This window comes from Nelumbo nucifera, chromosome 3 (genome assembly GCF_055504915.1).
Source record: "Nelumbo nucifera cultivar China Antique chromosome 3, China Antique-T2T, whole genome shotgun sequence".
Taxonomy (NCBI): Eukaryota; Viridiplantae; Streptophyta; class Magnoliopsida; order Proteales; family Nelumbonaceae; genus Nelumbo; species Nelumbo nucifera.
In genome coordinates this window covers 11,429,660-11,456,989 of record NC_142651.1, presented here as the reverse complement: position 1 = coordinate 11,456,989, position 27,330 = coordinate 11,429,660, and the positions used below count along the sequence as shown (strand labels likewise).

Below are 27,330 nucleotides of genomic sequence, written 5' to 3'. Positions count from 1 at the left end.
ATGTATGCGTACCTGGGCCCTGGAGGGGTTGTTGCCTTTATATATAGAGCTGCCGTGAACCTCATGGAACAATTCTAGGATCTTTAGCCTGGATGGATGAGGTCTCTTCCCGTTTTATCTAGGGAGTATCGTGCCAGTTTACGATCCTTATCGTTAACGCCCGATCCAGACGGGGATAGGATAAGGCTTACTGTCGTGCGGCGTGATCCTGTGAGGTTCGGAGTCGCCTAGAGCCGATTACGTCACTTCGACTCCTATGTCATGAACTGGTCGGGACACTAGGTGACCTGCTACATACCGAGGTAGTTTTGCACCGAGGTGACCAATCACCGAGCTCCCAACCAATTGACTAATCTCTCCTTGCTGAGTTGTTGCTTTGTTGGCGGATCGTATCCACGTGTCCCCCCTTGCTAGGTCGGGTCAAATCACCCTTCATCAAATCCTAAAGCCATATTTATTTGTAATGCAATTCTGAATCAGATACAAATTTTACATGCAGTTCAAATTTGCATGTATTTATTTGTGATTGGTCTTACCTAATGCAAAATTTGCACTACTTCCTCCTACCCGATTCTATTATATAAATGGGGATCATGTCAATTTGCTTCCTTAATCCCCCAAATAAATGACTCCTCTGGCCTGTTTTCTTTCCTATGAATTGGGAACCACACATTTTACTAAAGAGTATAAATACAAATACAAACAAATAAAACACGACCAAATCTGAAGCAAAAGTAAATTACACTCATTCAATTTGCACTCTTAAACATTTACATTAATGCAATTGGAAATTTGCAGTGCAAAAAAGCGAGCCGAAATTTTAGAATAAGAAACATTTTTTTTACTAAAAAGCAAAAAAAAAAAAAAGAAAAATACAAACCATCCCAAACCCAATGAAGTTCAACAACTCGGGTTGAACTCTCTAAAGTCAACCAACCCAGGCCCGACTCCGATTACCACTCTCCTACGTACAAGTTACAACTCTCTAGAGTCTTGTAGATAGACAGCTACAGCTATTGCCTATTGGATCAAAGAAAGAAGCCAGATGGTACGCGTGAGCGGTGCAATGTTGGATGGATTAAGCCCCCCACACGGTGACGCCAGCCAATTCCCAACCCTTCACTCCCATTCTCACCAAATAAAATTGAATATTTCTATCTTCTACTCTCTCTCTCCCTCCTTTTAATCAAACCAAATTAGTCGAGTCTTCTCTCTTCGTAAATTCCACTTTCTTTGCTAAAATGCGCCTATCTCCTTCCTATTCTCAACTCAAATTGAGGGAGAATTAAGCTCCGCTCCCCAGTCTTCTTTTATAAATGTATATATATATACATATATATATATATATATATATATATATATATGTCTCACTGACTTTCTTCTGCAACCCCAAATCCCAATCCTGTGGCTTGAAAGTTGAAAATATGGGAATCGTGTCATGTCCCTTTACTTGCCATTCAAATAAAGAATCTCAGTCTCAGTCTAACCACCTTCACTCGGACTCCACCTCTCTCTCTTCTCAACCCAGCTTGTCGTCGGTTCCTTCCCTCACCTCACAATTCCACCGCCAACAACAACAGCAGCAGCCACAATCTTCCACCACCCGCTATCACTGCCTCTCCATTCTCAAGGGCCATTCCTCTTACGTGTTCTCCCTTGTCCTCTCCGGCAAATTTCTCTACAGCGGTTCCTCTGACAAGGAGATACGAACCTGGCCTCGGATCCCATCCGATCCTCAACCAGATGGCCAACAGTCTTTAACCAACAACGTGGTTGCCGTCGGCAAGGGTGCAGTGAAGTCTCTAGTGGTCTCCGGTGACAAATTATACAGTGCCCATCAAGACCACAAGATCCGCGTATGGCGAATCAATAACGACGAGACCCAGCAAGGTATGTACAAGCGCTTGGCCACGCTTCCCACTCTAAGCGATCGTGTCATGAGACTCCTCCCACCCAAGAACCATGTCCAAGTGCGCCGGCACAAGAAATGCACCTGGGTTCACCACGTCGACACCATATCAGCACTCGCTTTATCTAGAGACAGGTCTCTCCTCTATTCCGTTTCATGGGATCGGACATTAAAAATCTGGCGAACGTCCGACTTCAGGTGTCTGGAGTCGGTAGGGAACGCACACGACGACGCGATCAACGCAGTGGCCTTGTCTAGTGATGGGTTCGTCTACACTGGGTCGGCCGACAAGAAAATTAAGGTCTGGAGGAAGTTACCCGGTGACAAGAAGCACTTGCTTGTGGCCACACTGGAGAAGCATGAGTCCGCCGTTAATGCGTTGGTTCTTAGTACCGATGGGTCTGTGTTGTATTCCGGTGCATGCGATAGATCAGTCATAGTTTGGGAGAAAGATAGTGGCGTTGTCGCCGGAGGCGGCAGCGATGGTGGTGCTCATATGGTGGTTGCGGGTGCGCTTAGGGGACACACCAAGGCGATTTTGTGCTTGGCCGTGGTGTCAGATTTGGTATGCAGCGGTTCGGCCGATAAAACGGTTAGGATTTGGAGAAGAGGCGCTGAGAAAAGCTACTACTGTTTGGCAGTGTTGGAGGGACACAGAGGACCCGTCAAGTGCTTGACTGCTTCCATAGACGGTTCTAACAGCACCAATTCTTCAGGAGCTTCTTACCTTGTTTACAGCGGCGGTTTGGACTGTGATATCAGGGTCTGGCAGCTTTTGGTTCCCCTTTGAATTTTTTTTTCTTCCTTTTTGCTCTTCTTATCTTATTATTGATTTGTCCTCTCCTCTGTCTCATGGACTATCTGTACATAAGCTTGAGTATACTGAGCCTTCTTTTTTTCCCCTTGGCTTGACTTTATCGGCTTACTGTTTGAGGAGTTTTGTTTTTTTTTGGTGAGACTGTTTGAGGAGTTCAGAGGTGGTTTCTATTCTATAATAAATCTATTTAAATTTATGAGTTTCCCTGGAGCAAATTCAGGGGTTTGAGAAATGAGATCAATTCCGATGTTCATAATGTGTGGCATAAATGGATGCATGCTTTAAGAATTAACCAGAGCTTTCACTATCATAGAAGGTGATTAGTAACCAAAATTTGAAAGTTATTTAGGTAAGAAATGCCCATGTACATGGATTTCAATTGTTCATCACCAGGCAGGGAATAGCTCAAAGACCAAGATGTGGGCCATTCTTAATTTGATATCTCATCTATGTACAAGCCTTAAGCATTTGCACTAAGTTGATTTTTGAACTTTGTAGGAGAAATAGAAGTTTCTACTCTCCAAGCTTTATTTGATTGATGAATAGAAGGAGAAAGCAGGTGAAGTTGAGGGAAAAGAAGTCCACTTTTGCTTACTACTTTTGTAATATCTGAAAATTTTATCTGAGATCCTTTCAACTGGTATCATATGTGAGTACGTCTCTAGTTCTACTAATTAGGATTAGCATTCCTCTTTCGGTCTTTCCTATTTAAATGAGAAGATGGGCTGACTGCTGGGACGGCAGAGGGTATAAAACCCATTCAATTCAATGGTAGTCTTACATATGGTAAACGGAACCTAACCCTTGTTTAATTTCTCCAATCCATAATAGCAGTTGAACTTTTTTGGGGATGCTTGTATTGTTTAACTTTGACTTAACATCCCAAATCAACCCAATTAATATTTTATATATTTTCTCCCTCGAGCCAAAATCAGTTGCCAAAGTCCTGATAGAGAAGTTGAGAAGGGTATGAATCCATGATTAGATTCCATCAATTAGGTCTGAAAACCCAAAAGAAAGGGGTTTTTGATCCTATCTGCAGAAGGCTCCTTTCATAAAAAAAAAAAACCTCCCAAGAAGACATTAAAAAAATGTATTAAAACGTTTGAAACAATTGGTTTTCTTAGAAAAGCAAACCCCACTTAGTGGCATCCCTTCAACGAAACAAAGTCGATGGTTGATGTTTATAGCTGCTTGCTTACTTTATTCCATTCTAGAAATGTGCTCAAATAAATCTTCACATTTTAATTTCTTTTTGCAATTTAAGGTGAAGGTGAATTAACCTTCAAAGTGACTCAAAAGGGTTGTGAAAAAAAAAAGAAGCATCATGATAACATAAGACACCAGTTAAGGTTTCTATTTCAATTTAAGTCCCGACAGTCTAATAAAATGGAAAGGAAGGCTTTTTTGGTATTAATTAATTTTAATTTACTATAAGAAAATACTAATTTCCTTTTGGAATATCTATACTACATTTAACATTGTCAGACATTGATTACATGCATTAAATCCATACTACTATTATGGTTAAAATTTAAAAGTATAAATGATATTGTGAAACTTTTGTTTGACTAAAAAATTTCAATTTTTTATTTTGGCCCCTCTCTGATTGTAATGACAGAAATGTAATTTGATTAATCACTTCTCTCCTCATTTAAATCCTCTCGTTAAGTCTTATATTTAAGGTGTATTAACTCCCATGGACATTCATTGAATCCTATTCTTGATTAGAATATTCCTATTTGAATTTGATTTCTCTCTAATGGTGAGGGCACAATGTATAATTTGAACTACTACATTTCTCCTCATTCAATTCCCTTCTATATCGTCTTATATTTAGGATATTAATTCTTATTCTTTCATTGATTACTATATTAATTAACCTAAAAAAAAATAAGCATGACAAAATAAAAACAATAATACAAATTTAAAACTAATCTCAAAATGTAGTTCTCCATTTGGTGGTGAAAACCATCCCGCTCCAAGAAAGCAACTTGGAATGGGCCATTCCAGTTCCGATTCCATACCCCTATTCTTACAAACCAAACGGGGCCTAAGTTCAATCTCTCCCATTGCAATTTTGTTTTGGTGAATCATCGGGTAACATCATTCTACTTCCCTCCTTAATCAGTCCAGAAAGAAGTGCATTCCTACCTTCTCATCCTATTGACTTGATATAGCATCATCTCCTTGAATGAAATAGATGAGTACAAGGTACAAAAACGGCTCTTTCTGCAACTTCTTTGACATTTTGTTATTTATATTAATAATAATAATAATAACAATTATTTCATAAGAAAGTACTCAAGCTTACAAAATTTATAAAATGAAGGACAAAAGGGGCAATTGAAAATTATGGCCACTATTATGAATATATCATTTACATCAATTATGTAATTGGGTGGACCCAGTTGTTCACTTGGCCTTTCTTGTTGACTGAGCGTTTTCTTGGATTGTATCTGAGCATTGCTGAATGAATTTCACCTTATTAGACCTAAAAGCAAAAAAGTAAAAAAACGAAGTGGACAAAAACTGTTATGATGCTGTCACATAGGTGCTTTTTGTAAGTATAATAATGTATAATCAAATTCTAGGGTACCACCACTATTCTATTCTAACCCTTGATGAGTTGGTATTCACTACTATAATAATGTATATCAATGAAACGGTTATAGTGTCTCATCAAGATTGGGCTCAGATATCCCACTTCAAACCTTTTATACCTGACCAATAGAGTCTTTTCTCATATAATACTCTAAAACACTTTAACTAACTTTAATATTTCAGTAAGAGGTTCAAGGCAAAAGATTATACCTTTTAATTAATTACAAATTGGTGTTGAGTTAGGTAAAAGTCATCCACTTTGCCTTGCCCGTCTTTTATCTAATCTATGTACTTTCTTTCCTGGTCGAAGTGGTATTTTCACATGTGATGATCGTTGAGATGGGATCTTGGGGAAAAGCTCTCCTTCTGAAGTAATTCAATTGGGCAAGACTGCTTGGAACTATCACCCTTTTCCTGTTCTGAAGAGACCTACCTTCATCTAATAATCTCTGAATTGTCTTCCTATGTATCTCGGCCACGTGAAGTGAGAGGGTTATCAAGATGCTTTAATTCAACTATAGAAGCCTAAATTTAGTTTAATTTATAAAATGGAGTCAAAATGAAAACACTAGATTATTTTATAGCATTTCAACACATGTATTGTGGTCAAAAGAATGTTTTAGGTGTTTGGCATTGGTGCTGAGAATACCACATCATTTTCTGAGAAAAATGGTTTTGGGCATGTGGAGTTGTAAGTATCGTTTTTAATATTTTTTGGAACCGGTGCTTATTTTTTGTTTGGAATCAGTATTGCCACATAGGCGTTTTTTTTTTTGAGAAAACAGCACTGTTTTTGTTTGGTATCAGTACTGGCAGCAACGTTTTCAATATTGATCTTATTATCCAACATCCAATATGATGCCACATTGATGCCATGTCATTGTATTGTTGGCAGCAATGCACTGTTTTCCCATAAAACATCAAATTTGATGTTGCTCCAAACCACACTTCCCCGATTTCCAAGGCATGGTCTGGAGTAATGTTTTTCTGAGAAAACAATACCAAACAAGAGAGTGTTACTTCCAGCACCATTTTCTTTGACGTGGCACCTACATAACACCGTTTTTTTCAGAAAACGGCACCAATGCCAAACACCGCCTTAATAAATCCTTTTAACTCAAGCCTCGGTTTATCATTTTCTTTCCTCTTTTGATAAACACAATATTTAACTTAGTTCTGAAAAATGAGCCAAATGAAAGTCTCAAGTCAACTTAGATATTTTCTGTTTTTTTTTTTTTTTTTTTTTTTTTAAACTATTAACCTCATTCATGAGAGCTAGAATCAAGGTTCAAAGTATTGCATATCTTATGATACGTATAAACTTTTAAACCCACTAATACATTAAATAATAAAAGATAGGTAGACCCATTTTCAGTCATTAATACCCTTTCTAAGCTCTCTCTTTTTTGAACCTTGAAACCTGAAAATGGATCTATCTATCTATGAGTCATCATTTGAATTGTGCGAAATACAATTTGTGTATTGTACATTTCGATACTTTGAACCTTTGATAGTGCTTGTAAGAAGAGAGGTAACACAGAAATACATTGTAAATCTCACCAGATAGCATGAGGCATCTACTCCAACCTTTATCAAATGTGCAATGTGTAAAGAGTTGGGTTTCACCCCATGGTTTTCAAAACCGGATTGGATCGGAGGTCAGATTGGAAAAACTGGGAGCCGGTCACTTGACCAGTTCCGTTTTACCTCAGAACTGCCATTTTGGCAAAAAATCGTTGATTTGATCAATAAATCACTGATTCAGGTGATCAAATCATTCAAACCATTCAAAGGTTTTTGGCATTTTTTTTTTGTTTTTTGTTAGAACGATCTGTCTGTTCGGTCCAAACGGTCATTCAGCCTGGGAACCAGACCCCTAAACGGTTCCTTGTCCAATTCGATTTTAAAAATCTTGATTTCACCAAATAAACTGGTGTATTGACAATTGACTTGTCATAAATAAGCGGTGATTGATGTTTAATTTAGAACCTTGACTAGAGCTTCACAAGGCCCTGGTGAAGGTGAAGAAGCAATTGGGACTCGGGATGACCACCGAGTAACACTTGATTACTCTATCACGGTAACCAGATTATCCCTTCCGTGAATGCATAGTCATATTCTTGTTGGTTGACCATATCCTTTCCTGTTGGGACTCCCCCGGAGGATCCAAAAAACTCAGAACTGAGTTTTATCCACGTTGGCTCAGCAGTAGGTTCACTGTTGGATCTCCATTGGACATCGAAAAGTCCCAAAATGAGGCTATTATATGTAAGGGTCAAAATATCGATATGTCCAATTTGTCAATAAAGACACATTGGTAGTTTTTTTTTTTTAAATTTGATTCAAAGGAACCGATTTAAAATCCATCTACCCCTGAATCGATCAAAACCCTAATACACCCTCTACAGAGACATATCAGAAAGCCCCCAATTTGATGCATATCAGCCAATACGAACATGACATAAGACTCACTACTATTAGTTATTACTTGTTCGGTTGTTCTGCTTCGAGGAAGGGCGTAGTTAGAAGATATCTTGGTCGATATGTCGCAAAAATTGTAGTGAAATAATGCAAGTAGAGGATATATTTTTATCGACACCCAGCAAGTTTTTAAGTAAAATATCAAGTAGTTGCTCATATAGTGTTATTTGTTACGAGTTACGACACTGGGTCTGTACTCCAAAACAAAACTGGAAAAAATAATTTATTTATATATAATAAATAAAAGTAGGATAAACATGCTTCTTCATTAGTGACGACTCAATTATCTTTAATTTCCTAATAGGAAAAGCTGCTTACGGTATCATTCTTTTTTGTCTAATTTAGATAAATTATATTATTTAACCCATCAAAGAATATTTTAAACTACATAATTGCTATTAAAATGACATTATGTATTCAACTCAAGCTCGCAATTTGTTTTTGCTGACGTGGCACTTGTTTTTGTTTATTTCTTTTGAATAATAATCCCGAACATTAGTACGCAAAAGCATATTATTTAATCCACCAATTTAAATCAAAGTTAGAGTGGTCCACACCTATGATTTGCCATGTTCTCTTCTCCAACCCTATACTCTTTCCCCTTCAACTATGTCAGAAAAGCTGTTGCTCATATGCCACCTAGAATTGCTTTGTATTTTACATTTGTCCTGTTTCGTTGGATATTTTTAGGATTCAAATGAGTAAGAGACCTTCTAAAAAAAACAAAAAACCAAAAAAAAAAAAAGGAAAATTGTAATAAAAAAAAGATGGGATTAGGGCTTAGCTTATACAAGATTATGGTTGCCCTTTAGCTCCAGTTTTCTCTGCTCTATACACTCTAAATAGAATCTCTCCAATGGGGAGAAGCGTATATTTTGCAGCTGATGGTGTTCTTTTCCACCTTAGATGGGAAAAGGGGAAACAAAGAAGGGCAACAAGAGAGTAGATATAATGCAACAGGACCTAGTAGATATTATCCCTTAAGATTGGTGTCCTTGGAAAATCAACAAAAAAGCATCCTCATGACACAATAAACTTCATTTGGAACTCATAAGAAGCAACAAGAAGCACCACAACCTGTAAACACTTGATGCCTTCACGATTAGACAGGAGGAAGTACATTTAAATAAGAATTTGACCAAAGAGATTTGTTACCCATGAGCAGCACAAAGTTTCTTCTTCTTGCCAATCCCAAGGTTCCAAGTAAACATGCCATTAGCGGATGAATCTTGAAACAAATAAGCAAGCCCGGCAACCATAAATTATCTACAATGGCAACTTCGTTGGTGTACCAGGATCACGAGGATACTTCCTTGGAGTGGGGCGATCTTTTAAACAAACAATAGCAGTTCGCTGTCCATGTGGGCTATGTGATTCCACTGAATGTCGGATAAGAGGTATTAGTTATACTTCGATGACTTAACTTGTGATCTGAAACTACTAATGGATATCCAAATTACCCCGAACTTTTGCAGATCTGATGGGTGGTTTCAGGTAATAAGGGTCAAAACTACAAGAAGCCCTTGGTTTCCCATGCTAAAGTTACTAAATCATGGTCATATGCAAATGAAAGAAAGTACTTTTCAGTTATAGCAAATGAGAAACACTTGTCAACTGTAATCTTTAATTAAAACTCATTTTCAATGGGAGAAATTATACCATCATAACAAAGAATGATATGTGAAAAATGGAAATAATAGAAGTCCTTACCTGAGAAAAGTTGTAATATTGAAGCTCCCATCAAGTGTATTGCTTTTTCTGCCTTTCTAATTTCATCCTGGGAAAAATATTGGACAGCCAGAAAAAGTAAAGAATTGTCTATGAAATTAATTCACATTTACAAGAAATGAATACAAAACATGTAAACATGACACAAAAGACATTTTCCATCTTGACATCAACTAAGATAACTCTCAATTATGTGAAGCTAGGTTCCTAGAAACAAATGATACGAAGGTTTGGATCTACAATATTCTCCCATTAATGTCTAAAGACACTAAACAGACACCAAATGACTGGGGAAGGTAGATTGGAACCATAAGTAGGGGTGCAACTTGGGTCAGGTTGGGTTGGGAAATTGTTAAATTTTCAATGGCAGAACCCTAACCCAAGCCCGATGTAGTTGAAGTTGTTCAGATCGGGCAACTCAACTTGCAGTTCCAACTGTTTCTAACTGTAAGTTTCAGACAGGACAACAAGTATCTTGGTTTCTAATCTCAACACAATATGCTGTACATGAGCATAGTTTGAAAGAAAATGGGGATGAAACAAGTGCAAGTGATTTAAGTCCTAGAGAAAGAAATGAAATCATACCTGAGGCTCATGACCTTTTGCAGCTACAAACAAGCCACCGACACGGACCAATGGAAGACAGTACTCAGCTGAAGGTAGCAAAAACTTTCAGCAACAAGAAAACAAGAATCAATGGAACACTAATAGTCTAATATGACCAATTTACATGGTACCTAAAATTCTCATTTCTGCTACAGCTCTTGCTACTGCAACATCATACATTTCCCTGAAGTCAAGATTTTGGCCCACACTCTGTCCTATAAAAAAACTTTGGATTATGATTCACATATAAAAAATAGAAAGGAGAAAATAATAAGGAAAAAAGACAACACAAACAAGTAAGAATCGTAAACCTGATATTTCTTAACAATATCGTGGTCACTAGTTTTTTCTTTTTCCCATGTGACAACATGCCATATGTTTCCTAGATCTGGTTTAGTGGCAAATTTCAAACTACAAGGTCTACAAGTAGACAATGAGAAAGCCACCATAGGAATGTAAAAAGATATACAATTTTATTGTAGATAGCTGTTCATTTCAAACAAATTTACTGTTTACACCAACATGAAATCAATCCTTGATACAAGCAATTGATTTGTTGTTGTTAGTATTATAAAAGGTTTGAAGTAGGATTGCAAACAGATTGAATCCAATTTGTTTCAAGAATATTCAAATTTGAATTGAATTTTATCCATCAGATTTGGATTGAATCTGAACAGAATTAGGATTGAATACAGATATTGAATCATCATCATCCGTGCCTTATCTCAACTACATGGGGTTGGCTACATGAATCCTGTTTCACCAATCTGTTTTACTCAATGCCATATCCACTGTTAACTTATTAGTGTTTAAATCATTTCTTACTACTTCTACCTATGTTCTTTTTTGTCTAATCGAAGCTCTTCTGGCCCCTTAAATGTGTAACAAATCACTTCTTCTAACTGGTACAATTAGTGGTCTTCTATGCACATGCCCAAACCATCTTTAGTCTACTGTCTCTCATTTTATCACCTATTGGAGCTACTCCTAGGTTCCTATGGATAACCTCATTCCCAATCCTATCCTTTCTAGGTTTCCCACTCATCCATCTTAGCATTCACATTTTACCCACATTCATTTTCTAGACATGTTGTTTAATTACTGCCCAACACTTTGCTCCATACAACATAGCTGCCTTACAATTGTTTTATAGAATTTTGAATCCAAGTGGTATTCACCTATCACATAAAACTCTAGATGCACCCCTCTGTTTTTCCCACCTTGCTCTAATTCTTTGGGTGACATCCTCCTTAATCTCTCCCTTTTTATGAATTATTGAACCAAGGTACTGGAATTTGTCACATTGAGTTATCTCATGGTCTCCAATCCTAGGTGTATCTTGGTTTACACTCCTATTATTACTAAATTTACATGCCATATACTCTGTTTTAGTCCTACTTATTTTAAAACATCTTCTTTCTAAGGCATTTGTCCATAAGCTTAATTTTGCATTTAATCCTTCATTAGTTTCATCAATTAAAACAATGTTATCCACAAACAACATGCACCATGGAACTTCCTCTTCAATATGTTTAGTCAATTCATCTATGACTAGTGCAAATAGAGAAGGGCCAAGTGCTGAACCTTAGTAAAGACCCATAGTAACTGTAAAATCTTAAGTCTTTCCCACTAGTCCTCTAACATTAGTTGTTGCTCCCTCATATATATCCTTAATTAGGTCTATATACCCATTTGAACCCCTTTCTTTTCCAAGAACACCATATTATCTCTCTAGAAACTCTATCATATGCCTTTTCTAGATTAATGAACACCATATAAAGATCTTTCTTCTACTCTCAGAACTTTTCTATCAATCATCTCAAAAGAAATATAGCTTCATGGTTGATCTCCCTAGCATAAAGCCAAATTGGTTCTCTGATACACTTGTTTTAAGTCATAATTTTTGTTCAAGTATACTCTCCCAAAGTTTCATAGTGTGGTTTATAAGTTTAACCCCCAATAGTTATTACAACTTTATATATTGCCTTTGTTCTTAAATATAGACACCATACTATTGTTTCTCCATTGAAAATATAGATCCATGTCACCCACCATAATTTGAAATGATCAAATTATTTTATCATGCATAAAATAATCTGAAAATGACATTGAGATACAACATCCAAACCAACTTTACTAAAAGATACAATAGCAACCCTATTTGATCCTATTATAAACAGATTTGAGTTCAGATCACTCTTGACTGTAATGGATTGAAGTTCAATATCAGAAAAATGGATTGAAGTATTTCACCAAGCTATATTCCAGTTCTTATTGCAGCTAAATTCTACCACTCCCCTTTGAGCTGCTACCGAGTACTGATCAGTAGAAAGTTATCAGAAATCTGGTCCTTACATGATAGGGTTTTATCTAAATGCCTTTTTTACCAATAAAAAAAATCTAAAGGCTGCTTTCCAAGATCATGGCCCTGCCTACTCTTATCTTCTTTTTATTATTTGTTTCTTCTTTCAAAATCATATCAAATGCAGAATAAATAAATCGATCAATTTGTTATGGAAGGACAAGAATTGATGAAGATTGTTGTTAGGGATGGTTTTTATATGTTTCTGGTGCTAGGGGGTTTATGTAATTTTTCTTCTTTCAAGGGACCACTCTATAATTATGATTTTTGTTAATATATTAGGGTGTTGTGGGTAACGCCACTAACCCATTCGGTTTTCTTCTATTACGTTCTTCTCTTCTCCTTCCTTCCTCTCTTCTCTTGAATCTCACCTTTCTTGTTGTCACTCCTAGATAGTAAAGCCACTTGCTCCCCCTTGAGAGAAATCATAACATCCCTCCTAGTTTCCTTTGGCTGCACCAAAGTAAACACTTCCTCAAGGCTCAGAAGTTCCTTACAACCCAAAACCTGAACCTGAATAGGCTTAAACAGGTTTCAGACCAGCAAAGAAGGTAAACACCCTTTCTTGAGAGAGCAATTTTCTGTATGCAGAAGCATCCTCACCACTCTTCCAATCTATAGATTTATAGTGATCCAGCTCCTTCCACATTGAAGTAGGGACAGAATAATAGGCAGCAAGGGATTTCACTCCTTGTTTCAATGTAGCTGACTCCACTTGGAGTTGGTCATAGTTGTCAAGGCGACAAGGCGCCCTTTGAGGCTTGCCTCGCCCAATCGCCTAACAGTTTTCTACTTCCTACTATAAGATACTTCTTTATTCATTCTTTTTTGAGATTATAATTATAAAATAGACATTATTAAACTAAAATAATCATTTCGTGTGTTTATATACTAATTTCTTTTTATTATTTTCTTATTTATTAGGGTTTAATCAACAGAAACATTGCTAAATGCTGCATTGAACCCTCAAAGACTTAAAAACCTGAACCGATAAGTAAGGAAGAACTAAAAATTTTATCTAATCAGCACATTTTCCTCTTCCATATATTCTTCTTCTACTACTTCTTCTTCTTCTACTACTACTACTACTACCAATACTTTTTATTTTCTTCTTTTCCTATAACAAAAATAAGGGTTCAGCCCCTATATTTTTTGAATTTTATTTTCCTTTTTCCTTTTCTTCTCATGAATATGTTGATTTTTTATACTTTAATATGAAATTTATACTTTTCTTATGAAAACCATGAATAATTATTAAAGAAATATGGTTATGGTACCTAGGGAACTACCCTAGGATCTATTTTTTAACATAAAAAAATTCATTGCCTAAGCGACTAGGCGACTAGGCGCCCCCCCAGTTGCCTAGCCTCGCCTTGGCACCTTGAAAACTATGGAGTTGGTAGATCTGAGCAAAGTGACGTTCTGAATACGTGGTCTTTGCTTGGTCACCAAATTTCCTTGGTTGTTTCAGGCCACATAAATTTTTTTCTAAGTGCAAGCTGAATAGAAGAAGTAAGCCAAGACATAATAAGACCATTTTCTTGCTTCCACTTCTCATACTCAACCCCTTCACTAGTAGGCTTCTTAGTCTTTCCAGTGAGGTACCCTAACTTCCCCTGGCTCCAACAAACATCTTCACACTATTGGACCATCAAGAAGAACAATAGATACAGGAAACCCAACACCATCCATCCTACTTCCAGAACTTACCAGTCCTCCAGAAGAGTTTGAAATAACAGAACTCTCCGAGGACATGGCTGAAACACAATAGATGGCGAGTTCAAACCCGAAAGAGAAAAAATGAAAGGCCCTTTTTTTTGGTTTTCTAGAGACACACAGTCTCACAACTACAGCAGTCCAAGATAACGTAGGGAAAAACAAATGAAAACCAAAAACAACACTTACTTGAGAGACTGCCACACTCGTAGTAGATACACACTATCACCGAACCACTACTGCACATTCAGCCTGGTTGGTAGCCAAACAACACTGGTTTTCACTTGGCCAACAAGAAACATGAAGTTGATCACTTGAAAAAAAATTCCATCTAACAAAAAACGCCTTCCAGTCAACACCCAGTACCTTTCTTGGTCATACCAGCCATCAACCAATCTTCAAACATAGTTCAGACCAAAAACCAAGTAAGAAAACCTCCTTATATATCTTCTGTAATCCTCTTACATGCTTCAGCTACATGAGGATCAACCCAGAAATAGGGAAATGACTTGGTCCTACAACCAAGAAAGAAGAAGGAGAAGCTTGGGTGTGCTGATCAGATCAAAGGGGTTGTTTGTATGTCCTCTTGATTGATTCGAACTGATGAGTGAAGAAGATGAACGGAGAAGAAAGAAACTTGATTATTCTATGACAGGTTGTTGCTCAGATACCATGTAATCAGTCATGGAATAATCAAGAGAAGAACGTAATAGGAGAAAATTGAATGGGTTAGTGGCAGCACCCACATTACCCTAATATATTAACAAAAATAATAATTACAGAGACACAATTTGTTTAGTCTACTTAAATGAACGATAAATACCAAAATTTTAGCCTGCTTCACTCAACAATAAGGCAATTGTGACAGACAAAGTGCATATATTCTTTCTGGAGAGAGACATTCTGAAGCCCACAATGTCATAGTCCAGAATTTATGTGAAAGACACTATCTATTTCTGTTTGAGGGAACAGATTTTGGTAAACTCTTCGAGTTGAGATACAACTTTACAAAGACAAAATTGTTGGTAGATTAAGAAGCCTTCAAAAAAATTATGGAAGATAACAAAGGGGATCAAACTGACAAGTTGTGTGAGCATTTTCATATCTTACTCTTATTAAGGATATTCAGAAATCCTTTCTTCTAATTGAGGTACATGATACCAAATTTTTAGTGATCATGAACACTCAACCTGACAGCTATACATGCAGATTGTCCCCACAAGCAGGATAAGAGAACTTCATTGTTCACAATTTCTTCAGTCTTTGCTGAAACAATCTTGAAATATTCTCAAACTGCTCTATTAGTGTGTATCTTGGCCCCTCTCACTGGAAAAGTTCATCAGTCCATGCAATATATCAGCCACTACTTTAACACATTTTTGTCTGTATCTTCAACCATCATAGGTGGGGTTTGTGACAACCAGTAAAACCATTATTCTTAGAAAAGTTTTCAGTGTGTTACACCCATTGCTCAACCAAAATGGTTCAAGTTGGGTTCCATGGTTATCAGAACATGTGATGACTGATGACCAGATGGGAATGCTCCCACCATGGGAACCACACATCTTGAATTCACAATTCATGTATACAAAGCCATAAACACAGACATATATCACGTAATGTTATTTATTTATTTTTTATGTTCTACAGCCAATATGAGTATGAGTTCAATGCATGGAATTCCTAGTGTGGGGAGGATCCCCATCTAACCATCACTCTATTGGCATAAAAATTCAAGGAGCTGCGTTTTACAATATTGCTATTTGGATGAGGCAAATATTTTATACTTACAAAGGCAGATAAGCAAACATTCCTATTTCTCAGTAAGTTGTGTAATTAACACAAAAGGACAAATGCCATCATTGTGTTCTCCTTAGGAAGATAATACAAACTATCCTATTTAGAGTAAAATCTATGGAGTGGGACTTTTAAGGGTAGGATGGTACAATTATAGTGAGGCACCACTGCCATAAAGGCAGATAAAAGATTCTAATACAGAGATGTAGGTACACGGCTCACAATTCTTCATTGCTGTTGGTATAAGGCCTAAAATTTTAATGTCCTTTCAATCCCTACCTTGAGGTTCCGATCCAGCAGTTCCAATATAGGACAACCCACAATGTCATCCTAAGAAGCAGGTCATCACTACCCCCAGATGTTGTATTAGTAATGGTAGTGATAGTACTAATAGTGGTAATATCAAAATATACATAAATACCTCCGCTCTTGCTCGCAGAATTTGCACATTTGACAAGCCGGTAAGACCAACAGCGTGCTCCAAGAAAAGGCAACGTTTATTCATCGACTCTAAAAGAGTAACCTTCCACCCTTAAAGAAATGCAAAATTTCGGATATCCAGATTAGAAAACCAAGATAAATACCAATCCTTTAAAATCATGAGCAATATATGGATCTCCAAGAAAATGTACCAAATGAATTAAGCATAAGGCAAGCGAAAATCTGTCCTTTGAGAAATACCAATGGTCTCGTATCAATTAAGAGTAGAAATACTTTGCCAAAAACAAGCATATATAATGATTTTATGGGATATTCAACTGGAAAATTACCTGGACAGGCAATTGCAATAATTAATCCAGGAAGGCCAGGGCCGCTGCCAACATCAACAAGGCTAATGTTGTCACATGAAGAGCTACAATTAGAGAGATAATAATTCTGTATAGGAGGGATGATTGCAAGCGAGTCTTCAACGTGTCTTTCCATGACCTCGCTCGTCTCCTTAACGGCAGTGAGGTTCATTCGCTGCGGATTCAAAAACAGAAGTTGAGTATGAGTGTGTTTGTGTGTATGAGAGAGAGAGAGAGAGAGAGGAATAACCTGGTTCCATTGTAGGAGCGCATCAACGTAAATGCAGATTTGTTCCTTTTGGCGGGAATTTAGGGTTTCAAGGTGCGGATAGTTGAAACATCTGGTAGTGGTTAGGTACTTTCGGTTAATATTGTAGGAATAACAGAATGTTATCTTTGATGTCGCTAACTGTTTGACGAAAGTCGGAAGAGAAAGCGCAAGAGAGAAGCTAACGAACTTATTGCACGAACCGATTGACATGTTCGCACTTCACGGCTCCTACATGAAATGAAAGCGGCTTGATCGAAATAACCACATTTTTAAGAGTTTCGATTGCCAAAGATGTAATGGCCACGGTACTATTATATTAACAAACTACGCGTGATCTAAGGGTTGTTTTTGATCGATCTATCAGATGTATGATTGTAGCACTCACGGGTATTCAATCCTCTTAAGCACATCAACGGTCTACTGTCTTCCGTGTTTGTTTATAGAGGTTTAGATATCAAACCAGACGGTTGAGATTTAATATCCACTTTCGATGCCCGGCTGAAAAGGCACCTGACAACTGCCGCACCACACTGCAGTCCCGGCTCCCGCCATGAACGAAAACTTATCTCTTCAGTTGTGATTGTGAAAAGCCCGAACGAAGTGCTCTCTCTCTCTTTCTCTCGCACACGCACAGATGTTGCTTCCTCCCTATCACCTAATTCCTTCATTTTCGACAAAGACCCTAGATTCAGCACCATTGTTCTTCCCTTCACCATCTCCAAAAATTCTAATATTTCAAAACCCTAAACCTCCCAAGTTCCTCCTGCAAAGCTATGCCGCTGATGTCAGGACTGTAAGCAAAACTGCCATTCAAAGAATTTCCGAGAAGCTCCGCAGTCTCGGTTATTTGGAGGACAATTCGAGAGAAAGCCAACAACCAGAAACCAACCATGGCTCAGCCGGTGAGATCTTCATACCTTTCTCTCACGAATTGCCGAAATACCGAGTCGGTTATACTATCGACTCGAGCTGGAGTACCCCGGAAAATCCAGTTCCGCACCCCGGTTCGGGAGCTGCTCTATCGAGATTCCAGGAGTTGAAGAGGAAGGTAGAGAAACAAAAGAGGTCAACTAAGAAAGAGGAGAGGGCACCGACATTGGCGGAGCTGACAATTCCGGAGCAGGAATTGAAGAGGCTCATAACAATTGGTATTGGATTGAAGAAGAAATTGAAGGTTGGAAAGGCGGGAATCACGGAGGGCATTGTAAATGGAATTCATGAGCGGTGGAGGCGGTCGGAGCTTGTTAAGATTAGGTTTGAGGACCTCTGTAGTATGAACATGAAGAGGACTCACGACATATTGGAGGTGAGGCTCTTTTTTGTTTTTGGTCTTGTCTTCTTAACTGATTATGCTTGAAAACTGGGGAAAGGATATTAAGATGAAGGGAAAGGATGATGATATTCGTTTGAACAATCTGTGAGGAATAAACATTAATGTGATACACCGAAACCATTTTTTAATTATAAACCAGAACTGTATTTTCCAGACATTCCTCTGTTACTTTTACTTTTTCTGGCAAGTTAAATAGTTAATAACAAATACTCTGGTCTTGGTAAATTGCAACTATACTGCTTTTGGGTGAATGTCTCAGACATATGATGCATGACCTTTATTGATAAAAGTTGTTTGAGATTGGTTCATACCATTAAGATAAAGTTAACACTCCTTTTCAGATTCCTAATTTGATGTTGATGGATGTATATTCTTGGTGCTTCAAGGATTTCTTAGCTTGGACTTGCCAATTTAAAATGTCAGACAGTTTCCTTGCCAAAGAAAAGCTTTTATCTTCTCATTGGTCCTAAACACTTGTCATGAAGGGGATTTTTTTTCTTTGCTTTTTTAGGGGGTTGGAAGAGAAAAACTAAACATTTACTATGTTAGTTGTTTGTCTTACATTTTTCAGAGGAAAACTGGGGGACTTGTCGTTTGGAGGTCTGGAAGTACCATCATCTTATATCGAGGGGCCAACTATGAATATCCTTACTTCAAGGCCAACAAAAATACAGCCTCTGACACTTCAAACACAAATAGTGGTGGTGATGGTGGCAGCACCAACTCGTTACATAAGGTTGACAAAGAATCTGCTCAAACAGGTCAGTCAAATGGGATTGCTTGCCCACCATTGGTACATGGTGTTGGTTCCCCAGATAAAGTACGATTCCAACTACAAGGTGAGATAGAATTTGCAGAAGAAGCTGACTGTCTGTTGGATGGACTGGGTCCACGCTTTACTGATTGGTGGGGATATGATCCTCTACCTGTTGATGCTGATCTTTTACCGGCCGTTGTTCCTGGGTACCGGAAACCGTTCCGTCTTCTTCCATACGGGATACAACCTAAGTTAACAAATGATGAAATGACCATCTTAAGGAGACTTAGCCGTCCCTTACCATGCCATTTTGCATTAGGTGAGTGACTTTGTTTCTCCCATTTGTGGAACTATTTTTCTTTGTTTTTCTTATGCTATAATGGCTGCTTTTGTTATTCAGGAAGAAATAGGAAACTTCAGGGTTTGGCAGTTTCCATGGTTAAGCTATGGGAAAAATGTGAGATTGCAAAGATTGCAGTTAAGAGAGGTGTCCAGAACACGAACAGCGAATTGATGGCCGAAGAGTTAAAGGTAGTGAACAGTTCATAATTTATCATTATTTTTCAATAGTTAGTAAACATCCATTGCTTTGCAATCCGCTATCTTTTGACCTGATAGCTTTCCTGTAAAGATGTTTCCGTTTTAATGCATAAGAGCATTTAGGCCCCACTACCAATGCTGGTCCTGGCTACCTGGGGTTGGGGTCTCGGGAGGGGTGAAGTAGATATGGACCTAATGTCCAGCATATTTTATTTCACAAAGTGACCATTTACGTATAAATGCTTGCTTGGTTTTATTAATACTGCTTTCCTAAGCAAAGGAAAAGAGTCTTGTTAATCTAGGTCCATTGTGATTTGTGAAGACTCAAGAATATTGAAACAAGAAATTGTTAAGTTATTCCTTGTGAACAATCAAGATCAACAGCAGGAAGACAGAATTTAAGAAGAAATTGTCAACTGGTTCTTTTGGTAAAAGTTAATAATTTAATATTTCCCTCAATGGATGGCCTGTTTCTGCTATTATGTATATGTAAGTTGTGGGTTGAGAGTTCTGCCTGATAATATTACTCATGCCTCTTCTTGACTCACCTACCTTTTGTGAGAGTATGTGGAAGAATGCTTAATTCTTCACACTGTGATTCTCTCATAGGTTTCTGAAAATCTCCCCATACCTTTCCAATTAATTCTCATTCTCTGGCTTACCGAGTGATGAGTACTTGTTTAAATCAGATAAGGTAGTACTTGCTATCAAATTAAATAGATCTTAGAAAGAGTTGGAAAACAAACAGTACAAGTTAAGACCTTCTCTAGAATGCAACCATTTTATAATTGACAAAATAGAATTATATGTCATCCGCACCTATAATACTTTTTTATTGGAAACAGTAACTTTCATTAATAACAACAGTTAAACACATATAAAGGTACCACTCACAGCATGGGTGTTGACTCCAAACAATTTCGAAATTTACAACACACCCCAAAAATCCAAACCTATAATACTTCAGCTGGACCAACAACAAAAATCTTTCCAAGGCTGAGATATAGTTCAAGAAACATATATACCCCCTCCCATACATGTACAGTGAAATTAAAAAAAAATGTTGTGTTCCCACTTCCTTTTGAACTATTCCTTCTTGATGCTAACAAATTTCTTTTGAACTACTTCCCATCTGTGTAATAGACCTTTTTATCTTCCCAATAGTTTCCCTCAGCAAAGAATCCTTTCCATAAAAAATCTGTCAAAATTGAAAAAAAAGGGTAAATATCATGATTTAACCATGCCCCAGGCAATTGGTGGCAGGTCAGTAGGTGATGACTTATTTTTTATTATCATTTTAGCATTTAGAAAAATAATGTCAAGGTTCACCTCCTGTGGTTACATGTAAGTTACCCCATTTGAGAATATTAGGACTTAGTTCTTTATGCACAATTTCTTCATAGATGCCTATTGATTTTAAAATCTACTTTTGCAGCGGCTGACTGGAGGCATTCTTCTTTCACGGGATGTGGAATTTATTGTATTTTACAGAGGAAAGGACTTTTTGCCTCCATCTGTTTCAACTGCAATAGAAGAGAGGAGAAAGCATGGAACAGGCAGAAGCAAACAGAGGGTAGAGAATAGTTCATTGATTGACAATATGCCTGAAACAGATATAAAGACTGCAGGGCATCCATCTGCAAATAAATTTGAAGGTGGATATGATCAGAAGAGAAACCTTATATCTGACAAAACTAAAGAGAGCTCAAAGTCAGCTATTTACCGCATTACCACCAAGCTTTCTTTGGTATATATCTTTTAAAATTTTTAATTCCATGCTTTTACTTGTTGGTATTAAATTGTCAGTTCTATCTTCAATTTCATGTTTGTCATAACAGGCATTAGAAAAGAAGACAAAGGCAGAGAAGCTTCTAGCAGATCTAGAGAAAGCTGTAGAGCCCCAGAAACAAGAGTCAGATAGAGAGGGTATCACTGAAGAAGAAAGATATATGCTCAGGAAGGTTGGACTGAGAATGAAGCCTTTCTTACTATTGGGTGAGTTGTGCATCCTTGTGCAGAGTTGTTGAACTCAAAGCAGCTGGTTATGAATGATGCTCCTCAAGAGCATACTGGTGGGCATGTGAAGACCCATCAAAACCTTTTGGGTGAGTCTTCTCTAGAGGTGGGGCCCATTTTTAAGAACCATGACATTAGGTTATGTTAAATCTCTGTCTATTGTTTGAACCATTGACTTTGCATTTCACCTTGATATATTCAAATTCACCTGGTCCCACCCAGTTCATGTAGACTTGTGTAACTTGGAAATGGACGTGTCTGGTGTTAGACTCAGAAACAATGTGTCAGACACGCAATGTTTGTACAATTGCAAGTTATCATTTCAACTTATCTCATGGGCTTAATTCTGATTTGGACAGCTCTCAACTGTGGCAATCACCTGGGATCCGGATAACTGATTGGCTCTTTCTTTGTCTATATTCAGGTAGACGAGGAGTCTTTGATGGAACTGTTGAGAACATGCACCTCCACTGGAAATATAGGGAACTTGTAAAGGTAATTTCTAGTGAGAGGTCAATTGAAGATGTTCAAAGAACAGCACGAACATTAGAGGCTGAAAGTGGAGGTATACTGGTGGCAGTGGAGAGAGTGAACAAGGGTTGTGCAATCATTGTTTACCGTGGAAAGAATTATCAACGCCCTGTTGATTTGAGACCTAGGACACTCTTGAACAAAAAAGCAGCAATGAAGCGTTCCTTGGAGGCACAGCGCCATAAGGTGAACATGATCTTCTTTACTTTATCTACAGGAGCTTAATGTTGTGAAAAATTTCAAATCATTGAACTCAGCCTTAACCTTTGCATCCCATATTGTAATTGATGGTGCACATTCAGATGTCAAGGTCCTTTATTCAATGGATCCTTACAAGAGATTCCCTTATACCAAACAAGAACCTTACTGTGTTATCCTAAAGGCCTATTAGTGAGACAGTTGGATTGTGTAATGAGGTTGGTTTTCACCTTTGAGATCCTTGGCAGGTCTCATTGACTGGCATTACCTCATCATCCTACTTTATGCAACCTGTATATGACATATGTGGTTCTCAATGGTATTTAGACATGTCCTAGTCCTGGATGAATTATTGGAGTAGAAGACTTCTATCACTGGGGATTGTTATGAAACGTTAAAAATAAATAAACCTTTCTACAAGATCAAATTGATGGGAATTGTGATACAGAATTCATGTAAAAGGCCATTAGTGAACCCAGATACTGATGGGATCTTGTGTTGTTTGTTCTTGTATTTCTTGTTCATCTAATGTTAGTTGCTTTCAACATCATCTCATGCCTTGCCCTGTTTAATTGATGTAGTCTTTGAAGCTTCACATCTTGAGGCTTACCAGGGACATAGACCAATTGAAGCTGCAGTTGGTAAGTTTCTCTTCATTTATGATAGTATATTCTTTTAGGGGTTCTTGAACCATTATTGCCATTTTAACTGGTTAAAAAAAAATCTCGATTTCTACTAATACAGTTTACTTGTACACTGACCCAGGGCAATGAAAACATGAAGACAAATTGTCTACAGTCAACAGCTCAAAAAATACCAGATACTGAGTCTGTAACCAGTGAAATCTATGACTCTACAGATTCTGTTCATGACCAAGAAGGTGTAGAGGTAAGGAGCACACCAATATAGAAACTGAAAATTAACAGACACTGCACCTCAAAATGCAGTCAATCTATACATGCTTCTAGAATGTATTACAGTAGTTAGATAGTATAAATTCATTGTCATCTAGATGCTCTTAAATCAAATTCTGTGGAACTTGCTTTTATCTGACATGCTTGAGGGCTTGGAAGTTGAGAAAAAAAGACCATTACCCAATGTTAGTGCCAGCTATGCAAGGTGCCAACTGCCAACCAGCAGGTTGGTAAGGTCTCCTGCTGGTCGTAGTGGAGACTTGGGATTGAATCCTGCCTGCATCTGGGTTGGGGGATGGGCTACCCTCCGTTGTGTAGCCCTTCAAAGGAAATCAAAAAATGTTAGTCCCAGCTATCTGGGATCTTGGGAGGGGTAGACTAGGTACAGTCCTATCCTTGGGCTTTTTCATTTTAACTTTTTGCACAATGTGACCACCCTCAGACTCAAACCGGTTTTCTCATGCATGCCAGCCCAAGTTTTTTTTTTTTTTTTTTTTGCACAAAATTTTATATAGTTATCATGCCATAATCTGTTGCACAAATTTTTGTTTCTTTGCACCTTAGTCTGAGTTTTCTTTCTGTCATGGTTGCAAAGGCTGCAGAAAGGCATGAATCTGGTTCAACTTCTACATGCTCAAATTTTTGCATGCATATGTCAAGTGACACTGCAGAAACCCCTGAGCAGGATAAGTTTGTGGATTCCATTTCCAGATATGAAGATGAAACAGATAAAGCTGAATTGGAGTCTTCATCTGAACAAGTCCTTGAAGAAACTGATTCAAACAATTTCTCAGATGAAGTAGAAGAAAGAGGCACTGGTGTTTCTATATCTCATTCTGAGAGTTCAATGGTTAGAAACATCATTTATCCATGCTGATTTTGCTTTTCTGCTATTTTCTGTTATAATTTAGTTATTGCCGATGTCACAGTGGCATGGTGGGACAACATATTCTGTCAATGATAATGGCACCACTGGTCTTTCTGAGGATGAGACAAGGGAATCACCTGTTGAATCAATCGGAGGAAAACCTGAGTTATCAGTTCACAAAGATGTACAGAAAGGAAATAATGAGGTTTCCTTTAGAGCCTCACCTCTCTCCAATAGGGACAGGCTTATTTTACGAAAGCAAGCACTCAAGATGAAAAGGCGTCCTGTGCTAGCTGTTGGTAATTCCCACTGGTCCTCCTTAATGTTTCCTGTTTACCTTTGTTTTTTTTTTTTTTTTTTGAAAAATACAAGTTAAACGTTATGTTTAAACATTAAAAAAACCAGTAGTGCTTTAATAAAGAAATATTAAACTTTTGCATGCTTATTGTAATGTTTTGAATTGCTCCCAAACTTAAGCTTAAAAGTATCTCATATCTAGACCAAAATTAAAACCCTCTAAAAAGTGTCATCTCTATTCCCAAACTTACTAAAAGATTTAATTTTTAAGTCTGTTTTGTTTTCTGCTTGCTAAGAGAACTACGGTTTTCTTTCTTATGGTGGTGACACTCCTTTGTCTCTCCCTTGATCATATCATAAGACAAGCTGACAAGGTGGAGTGCAAGTCCATTGAAGAGAATTCATACACATCCTCAATCTGAGCCAGAGATTCATGCATGGTTTTTTAAACCTGTGCTCAGACTGTCATGTTCTAACTTCATTTAGAGAATTATGAGAACTCATAGATGAAATTGAAATATGTAATAAACAACAAACTGCTTAATAAAAAAGAAAATGAAATGATGAAAGCATACATCTGGCCCAGTTAACAGTATGTTCAATTTCAGGTTAAAGTCGAGAATGGGCTAACCGAGCCTTCTAAACTTTGACTGGGAATGTAGGCATCACCATGCTGCAGATCTCCCTGCATTCCAATATTTACTCATGGATGGTGCACATTTGTGAAAGCATATGAACTGGTACATCTACACTAGAGATATCAGTCATTTCATAGTGATGTGTTATCTGTTAAACTTCTCTAATCCATAAAAGAAGCTAAAATATTAGAAAAATAAAAGGAAAATGGGAAAAAACTTGGTTTTTAATAACACCAACGTATTTTATCCTTAATATATATAATGCAACATGATATGGTTAGTTTCTGGGATGTTGCATCATATGTTTCACATTACTCGTAGTATCTAAAACTAGTGCATCTTTGACAGTGCCATTACATGGAAGCCTTATTCTTGTTTCTACTTTGTTTTCTCAATCATAGTTTTCAAGGCGCCAAGGCGAGGCTAGGCGACTGGGGGGCACCTAGTCGCCTAGTCACCTAGGCGGGTGCCTAGGTGTTGCCTAGGCGATGGATTTTTTATGTTAAAAACATAGATCCTAGGGTAGTTCCCTAGGTACCATAACCATATTTCTTTAATAATTATTCATGATTTTCATAAGAAAAGTATAAATTTCATATTAAAGTATAGAAAATCAACATATTCATGAGAAGAAAAGGAAGAAGGAAAATAAAATTCAAGAAATATAGGGGCTGAACCCTTATTTTTGTTATAAGAAAAGAAGAAAATAACAAGTATTGGTAATAGTAGTAGTAGTAGAAGAAGAAGAAGAAGAAGAAGAATATATGGAAAGGGAAAATGTGCTGATTAGATAAAATTTGTAGTTCTTCCTTATTGGTTCAGGCTTTTAAGTCTTTGAGGGTTCAATACAGCATTTAGCAATGTTTGTGTTGATTAAACCCTAATAAATAAGAAAATAATAAAAAGAAATTAGTATATAAACACACAAAATGATTATTTTAGTTTAATAATGTCTATTTTATAATTATAATATCAAGAAAGAATGAATAAAAAAAATTTTTATAGTAGGAAGTAGAAAACTGTTAGGCGATTAGGTGAGGCGAGCCTCAAAGGTCGCCTTGTTGCCTAGGCACCCGCCTAGGCGTCGCCTTGATAACTATGTTCTCAATTGAAGGGTTTTTTTTTTCTTTTTTGCATGGTTATTAGACATTTGTTATGTACCTCACAAAATGTAATATATTCTGTTAAAATCAGGGAAGAACAACATCATTACCGGCGTAGCAAAGGCAATCCAGATACACTTTCAGAAGCACCCTCTTGCTATAGTGAATATTAAAGGCAGAGCCAAGGGAACCTCGGTTCAGGAGGTGGTTTTCATGCTGGAGGTCTGTGTATATGAGCAACCTCTTGCTTGGCTTCCTAATCCATCTCAATATAATATCTGAAATTGTGGTGGTTTACTCCTTGTTTCTCTTTTTTGCAGCAAGCAACAGGTGCTGTATTAGTCTCTCAGGAGCCCAGCAAGGTCATTCTCTATAGAGGTTGGGGAAAGGATGACAAGCCTAGTGGTGCCAATAAAGACACTAGAAATTCGCTTAAGACTTGGCCAGACAAAGGGGAAAACACCCTAGGATCAGTTCCTCCACAGCTCATGGCAGCAATCAGACTTGAATGTGGATTTCAGAGTAGCCAAGAAGAGGTAAACCTGTAGACTGTTAACAGTATTCCTGAATCATGTGCCCACATTTATCCATAGCTACAAAGGTTTTTTGTCCCTGAGGAAAGCTCTTAATGGAGATTGAAACGAGATGTGCAGCTTTTCGGCCATATGTATACATAACATTCATTGATTTCATTATTTTTTTCTTTTTTTTTTCTTTTATAAGAGCAATGGCGCAAACAAGAAAGCATTGGCGCCGTAAGTACGTACCATAGATTATGAGAGAAAACAACAAATCCAATGGAGGAAGCGATAATCTAACTTTGGCAGAATGCTCATTGGGAATATCTCCCGTACAAAAGGGTCTCAATGGACCGGTTTTGGATTGGACCCCGTGTCCCCATCCAATCCAAAATCAATTTGGATGGACTGGATGGACCAAAAAGACATTGGATTGGACCAATTCGGTACAAAATATTTATTAGATTGAATTGGACCTGATCCGTCTAATAAATTTATATTGGATTGGGTTGGATTAAGCCAATATCTGGTCCATTGA

General features: G+C 37.5%; 3 protein-coding genes across 4 annotated transcripts; 2 read left to right on the top strand and 1 right to left on the bottom strand.

Moving 5' to 3' along the window:
* Positions 1–901: 901 nt before the first annotated feature.
* LOC104595954 (protein JINGUBANG) lies at positions 902–2,958 on the top strand. The gene has a single exon (XM_010256904.3). It carries the CDS (start codon positions 1,317–1,319, stop codon positions 2,697–2,699), a length of 1,383 nt encoding a protein of 460 aa, XP_010255206.2. The 5' UTR covers positions 902–1,316; the 3' UTR covers positions 2,700–2,958.
* Positions 2,959–8,760: 5,802 nt separating this feature from the next.
* Positions 8,761–17,433, bottom strand: LOC104595929 (S-adenosyl-L-methionine-dependent methyltransferases superfamily protein). Its single transcript, XM_010256884.3, has 7 exons — positions 17,059–17,433; positions 16,791–16,983; positions 16,442–16,551; positions 10,277–10,355; positions 10,125–10,192; positions 9,522–9,588; positions 8,761–9,190 (listed from the first exon to the last, which is right to left on the bottom strand). Exons 1-7 carry the CDS (start codon positions 17,287–17,289, stop codon positions 9,078–9,080), a joined length of 861 nt encoding a protein of 286 aa, XP_010255186.1. The 5' UTR covers positions 17,290–17,433; the 3' UTR covers positions 8,761–9,077.
* Positions 17,434–17,572: 139 nt separating this feature from the next.
* On the top strand, positions 17,573–26,996 carry CFM2 (CRM family member 2). 2 transcript variants are annotated; one of them, XR_734969.3, is made up of 12 exons: positions 17,573–18,385; positions 18,984–19,488; positions 19,570–19,700; positions 21,145–21,456; positions 21,548–21,704; positions 22,150–22,442; positions 23,036–23,095; positions 23,220–23,342; positions 23,964–24,218; positions 24,298–24,535; positions 25,142–25,273; positions 26,366–26,496. XR_734969.3 is itself a non-coding variant. In XM_010256895.3 (12 exons), the coding sequence occupies exons 1-12, from the start codon at positions 17,714–17,716 to the stop codon at positions 26,820–26,822; spliced, it is 3,105 nt and encodes a 1,034-aa protein (XP_010255197.1). In that variant the 5' UTR covers positions 17,573–17,713; the 3' UTR covers positions 26,823–26,996. The 2 variants fall into 2 exon arrangements, 1 of the variants encoding a protein (XP_010255197.1); XM_010256895.3 differs by lacking the exon at positions 25,142–25,273 and adding an exon at positions 26,595–26,996.
* The last annotated feature ends 334 nt before the right edge of the window (positions 26,997–27,330 follow it).